The sequence below is a fragment of the Camellia sinensis genome, chromosome 15 (assembly GCF_055761805.1).
Source record: "Camellia sinensis isolate YWXY chromosome 15, ASM5576180v1, whole genome shotgun sequence".
Classification (NCBI taxonomy): Eukaryota; Viridiplantae; Streptophyta; class Magnoliopsida; order Ericales; family Theaceae; genus Camellia; species Camellia sinensis.
Genome location: NC_138975.1, coordinates 34799801 through 34805653, shown reverse-complemented (window position 1 = coordinate 34805653; position 5853 = coordinate 34799801). Strand labels below are relative to the sequence as shown.

The following is a 5853-nucleotide window of genomic DNA, read 5'->3' as shown; positions in this document are numbered from 1 at the left end:
TACTATGTTTCAATTTATTCATTCATAAGCAACACAAAGCTAGCGCTATTACAACATTTGCCATACTTGTCCATGGAAACAAACCATAGCTAATATAATACAAAAGGCCTAATAGCTTGTAAAATAAATCAGAAAACAACATTTGCTATACTTGTCCATGGAAACAAACCATAGCTACCAATACAGAAGGCGTAATATCTTGCAAAGAGAATCAGAAACATAATAGTAACTGGAATACATACCCTTCTCAATTAGATAGAACCATCTTTGTCTCCAATACGGGTTGATGTAAAGAATAGTAGCAAATCCAAACAAGAAAGTGATGTATATTCCGACAAAACTTGCAGAAAATGCCACTAGATCGATATCATACCATTTCCCCTCAGTTTCTTCTAAGGATACTATTGTGGCAAGTGTGGTGAGTCAACAATGGCTGTACAATTTTTCTCCAATGGCGATCCACAAAGAAATGGATTTCCCTCATAACTACTCGCTTCAAAAGTCCTGAATTGTGCATTCCTATCTAATATTTTACCTGATAAATTGTTGTGAGCCACAGTGAACACTTCCAAAAAATTTAGATTGATTAGTTTCGTTGAGATGTTTCCGCTCAAACTATTGTAAGAAAGCTCCAAACTCTCTATTTGGGCAAGGTTTGAGAAGGTCTTTGGGATGGGTCCAGTCAAGAGATTGTGAGACAAGTTCGGTGCACGAATACTACTTAGCTTTCCTAGTTCAAAAGGTATTTCACCTATTAGTTTGTTATGTGACAGATCCAATCCAGACATGAAATTAAGGATGTTGCCCTTATAAGAGTTACTCCTACTTTTTGTGACAAACTCAATTTTGTCTACTTCATCATACATAACTTCATAACAGGGTATATAATTTGTCTCAAATATACCTCTGTACTGGTAAGTTGCATAATAACCAAAGGAATATATATATCTTTGCATGGTGGGTCGGTCACTAGCCCCTATCGTGCCAAAGGTGATATTACTGAAACAAGGAGGTATAGAACCATTTAAATAGTTATTGGAAAGGTCCATCAAGTTTATCTGATGTAGTTGACACAATTGAATTGGAATTGAACCGCTCAGTTGGTTCCCTCTGAACAGAAGAATTCTGAGATTGGAAAGTAGTCTAATGGAATCAGGAATGCTGCCAAAAAAGATGTTGTCCCTAATATCAAGAGTCAAAAGATGTGATGAGTTAAGGAGAGCTCTTGAAATTAACCCTGTGAACTTGTTACCTTGCAAATGCATATGCTCCAAGTATTGCAAGTTTCGGTTTGAGCAAGAAGGAATTATTGATCCTGAAAATGAGTTATAAGAGATGTCCATAAACACACTTGGAACTAGTGCACATGGGAGCTCACCATTGAATAAATTATTTCGCATGATTAGTTATCTATTGAACGATGTCATGTTATCTATTGAACTTGGAATCTTGCCAAACATGTAGTTGTTGCTAATATCAAGGAAATACAATTCAAGCAATTTGGAGAGCACATTTGTCAGAGGTCCTGAAAAGATTTGACCACGAAAATTGTTATTTGATAATTTTAAAGTTGATAAAGATCTGTAATTTCTAACTAACTGGTTCGGCACCTCCCTTGAAAAATTATTAGAGGACAAATCCAGTTACATCAACTGACTTATCTTACCAAACAAGGATGGGATACCACCTTCAAAAGCATTCCAGGATAGGTTTAAGTACGAAATATATGGAAACATATCCCCAATATTGGCTTGAATTTGCCCACTTAAATGATTGTCAGAGATGTCAATTTGGTAAGTACTTATATAGCAGTATTGCGATAGAAAAAATAGATTAACAAAAGAGTTATTCTACAGGACTAATATTAAAATTAATGCCATATTTACATTAGATACATTGGATACATTGCATGCATTGGATACATTGAGTTCATACATTCTTTGTATTCATGTATTTTTATATTCATGTATTTTATATTTATTAAGTACATTGTCTAGATTATATTCATGTACCTAGTTAATTGTAAGGTTGTTTAGGTTCATGGATCTTATTCATTGAACTTATGTATAACCTTCTCTATATAAAAGGATGTAAGCCTTTGGGCAAAATATATGAATCAATAAGTGAGAAAAATTCAATACAAAATATAGTTCATTCTAAAGAGAGTTTTATCAAAAGCTAACATAAGTGGTATCAGAGCTTTGGTTGGGTCAAGAACAAGCTGGGCGTAGAGATCGGATACAGGAAAACAAGCCCCGAAGAAGAACAAACTGACGTCCATGGCGAATCCCAACAACCAAAATGTATCCACTCCTATCTTTAATGGTGAAAATTTTGATTTTTGGTATGTGAAAATGAGAACTATTTTTTGTCTATATGGAGCTTTGGGATCTTGTTGAGAATGGGTTCGAGGAACCTGAAGATGAAGAAGCTTTGACAAATCCCCAAAAGAACCAATTAAAAGAGCAAAGGAAGAAGGATTTAAAGGCTCTCTCTTTTATTCAACAAGGAGTTTTAGAAGCAATCTTTCCAAGAATTATCAATGCAACAAAAGTGAAGGAGGCATGGGATATTCTTCAGAAAGAGTATAGAGGCAACTTGAAGGTAAGAACCATCAAATTTCAATCATTGAAAACAGATTTTGAAAATTTGAAGATGAAGGATATGGAATTGTTGAAGGATTATTTTTCTAGAGTTATGGAACTTGTAAACCAAATGAAAATTTATGGGGATAATATTACTAATCAAAGAGTTGTTGAGAAAATTTTGATAAGTTTGCCGGAGAAATACAATCCCATTGTTGCTGTCATTGAAGAAACTAAAGATCTTGCTGATTTGAGAATTAAAGAATTGATGGGTTCAGTTAAAGCATTTGAGCAAAGGTTAAGTAGGCAATTTGAAAAGTCCATTGAAAGTGCCTTTCAATCCAAGCTCAATGTTAGTACCTCTAATTCCCAAGGAAGAGGAAGAGGAGGAGGAATAAATGCATCCGGAAGAGCAAGAAATGCAAGAGGAAGAGGAAGGTCTAATTTTCAAAGAAAGGAAAATGAAGAGTCCACTCAACAAAAGTATGGAATTTGCAACCGAAGAAATCATGTTGATAAAGATTGTTGGTTTCGAGGAAAGCCAAAATGTTACAATTGTAACAAATTTGGGCATGTCAAGAAGGATTGCCTAGTCAAGAGCGCTCAACAAGCTAATTTTTCCGAGGAGCAAGAAAGTGAAGGGCACATGTTCTATGCTTGTCACAAGGCATCGGATCAAACCAAGGCTGTATGGTTTCTCGATAGCGGATGTAGCAATCACATGACAGGAGATGAAAGCATTTTTGTGAAAATGGATGCTTTCTCCAGTTCTCAAGTAAAAATGGGGAATGGTGCCTTAGTCCAAACAAAAGGAAAATGTACTATTGCTATAGAAACCAAGATGGGTACAAGATTCATTTCTGATGTTCTCTTAGTTCCAGACTTGGAGCGAAATTTGCTAAGTGTTGGACAAATTATGGAGCATGGATACCTTGTTCACTTTGAAGATGATTTTTGCAAAATTTTTGACAAAGGGGGGAAAAGCCAAGTTGTAGCAAAAATCAAGATGGAGAAGAATAGAAGTTTTCCTCTCATTTTCCGGTATAGCAAAAATGCGGCTTTGAAGATGGATGTGATTGATAATTCATGGCTTTGGCATAGAAGATTTGGGCATTTGAATTTTCAAAGCTTGAAACATCTACAACAAAAGAATATGGTTTTGGGTTGCCAACCATTCATGAAGTGCAACATATTTGTGAAGGTTGTGCACTTGGAAAGCATCACTGGGAGTCATTTCCAAAGGAGAAAGCATGGAGAGCTAAAGCACCATTGGAGCTTGTCCATACCGATGTGTGCGGACCTATGGATACACCAACTCATGGAGGTAACAAATACTTTATTATCTTTGTTGATGATTTTACTAGAATGACTTGGGTGTATTTCATGAGACAAAAGAGTGAAGTTTTCTCTATCTTCAAGAAATTTCAAAATCTTGTTGAAAGACAAAGTGGTTGTTTGATGAAAGTATTGAGAAGTGATAGAGGCAGAGAATACAACTCAAATGAGTTTATGAAATTTTGTGAAGATATTGGAATGGAAAGGCAATTGACTGTTAGGTACACTCCACAACAAAATGGTGTGGCAGAAAGAAAGAATAGAACCATAGAGGAAATGTCCAAGTCTATGCTACATGAGAAGGGGCTACCCAAAACTTTTTGGGGTGAGGCCGTGTATACAACAGTTTACTTGATGAATAGATGTCCTACAAAAGCTCTTAAGGACAAAACTCCATTTGAAGCTTGGAGTGGAAGGAAACCATCAGTGAATCACTTGAAGGTGTTTGGTTGCATTTGTTATGCTCATGTTCCAAAAGAAGTGAGGCACAAGCTTGATGAAAATAGTAAGAAATGCATCTTTGTGGGTTATAGCTCAAAATCCAAAGGCTATAGACTCTTTAGTTTGGATCAAAAGAAGGTGATTATTTGTAGAGATGTTCTCTTTGATGAGAAGACATCTTTTGATTGGAAGGAAAAGAAAGTCCAAGATCAAAGCATTGCTTTCAATGAAGAATCGGAAAGTTTACAAGTTGAAGATGTTGCAACTCTTGAATCTCCACAAAGATTGTCATGAATTGCTAGTTCACAATTTTCTCCAAATTCAAGTTCAAGTTCTTCATCTCCAAGTTCAACTCCAAGAAATATAAGGAGTCTTAGTGATGTGTATGCAAGATGTAATTTATGCATTGTTGAACTTGAAAATTTTGAAGAGGCAATTAAAGATGAAGCATGGAAGAAAGCAATGGAAGATGAAATTCATGTGATTGAGAAGAACAAGACTTGGGAGTTAGTGGAGAAACCGAAAGAAAAAGAAATAATTGGTGTGAAGTGGATTTTCAAAACAAAGTTCAATCCGGATGGCTCTATTTAAAAGAACAAAGCAAGAATTATGGAAAAAGGGTATTCACAACAACCTGGAATTGATTTCCAAGAAACTTTTGCTCCTGTGGCTCGACTTGATACAATTAGAGCTATCATTGCTTTGACAGCTCAAAAGGGTTGGTTCTTGCACCAACTTAATGTAAAATCAGCATTTTTGAATGGAAAATTAGAAGAAGAGGTGTATGTTGATCAACCTCATGGCTTTGTTGTCAAAGGCAAAGAAGATAAAGTGTACAAGTTGAAGAAGGCTTTATATGGCTTAAAGCAAGCACCCCGGGCATGGTATAGTGAAATTGATGCTTACTTCAATGAAAAGGGTTTTCAAGGAAGCAAAAGTGAGCCAACTTTGTACATTAAGAGACAAGGTACAGCCGGTATTGTCATTGTTTCACTTTATGTTAATGGTTTGGTTTTTACCGGTAGTGATGAAAAATTGATTGAAGATTTTAAAAGGGAGATGATGAAGAAATATGAAATGAGTGATTTGGGGCTATTGCATCATTTTTTAGGCATTGAAATTTACCAAAACAATGGTGGTGTTTTTATTTGCCAAAAGAAGTATGCTCAAACACTTTTTGAGAAATTTAAAATGAAGAATTGCAAATCAGTTGCCACTCCCGTGATTGTGAATGAAAAGTTGTCAAAGGAAGATGGAAGCAAAGAAGCTGAAGCATCTTGTTATAGAAGTTTGGTTGGAAGTTTGTCGTACTTAACTGCTACAAGACCGGACATCATGTATGCTACAAGTTTATTGTCTCAGTTCATGCACAGTCCAAGCCAAATTCATTTTGGGGTTGCAAAAAGAGTGTTGAGATACATTCAAGGTACACTTGATTATGGAATTTTTTATGAGAAATTTGTTGATGCAAAGTTAATTGGATTTTGTGATA

At 35.6% G+C, this 5853-nt stretch overlaps 1 protein-coding gene across 1 annotated transcript; it reads left to right on the top strand.

The window, feature by feature from the left end:
* Positions 1-2376: 2376 nt before the first annotated feature.
* LOC145812916 (uncharacterized) lies at positions 2377-3954 on the top strand. Its single transcript, XM_082908153.1, has one exon. It carries the CDS (start codon positions 2377-2379, stop codon positions 3952-3954), a length of 1578 nt encoding a protein of 525 aa, XP_082764279.1.
* The last annotated feature ends 1899 nt before the right edge of the window (positions 3955-5853 follow it).

Bases quoted from the DNA above. Each gene is read 5' to 3' on its own strand.
- LOC145812916 (XM_082908153.1), top strand. From the start codon at position 2,377: ATGGAGCTTTGGGATCTTGTTGAGAATGGGTTCGAGGAACCTGAAGAT.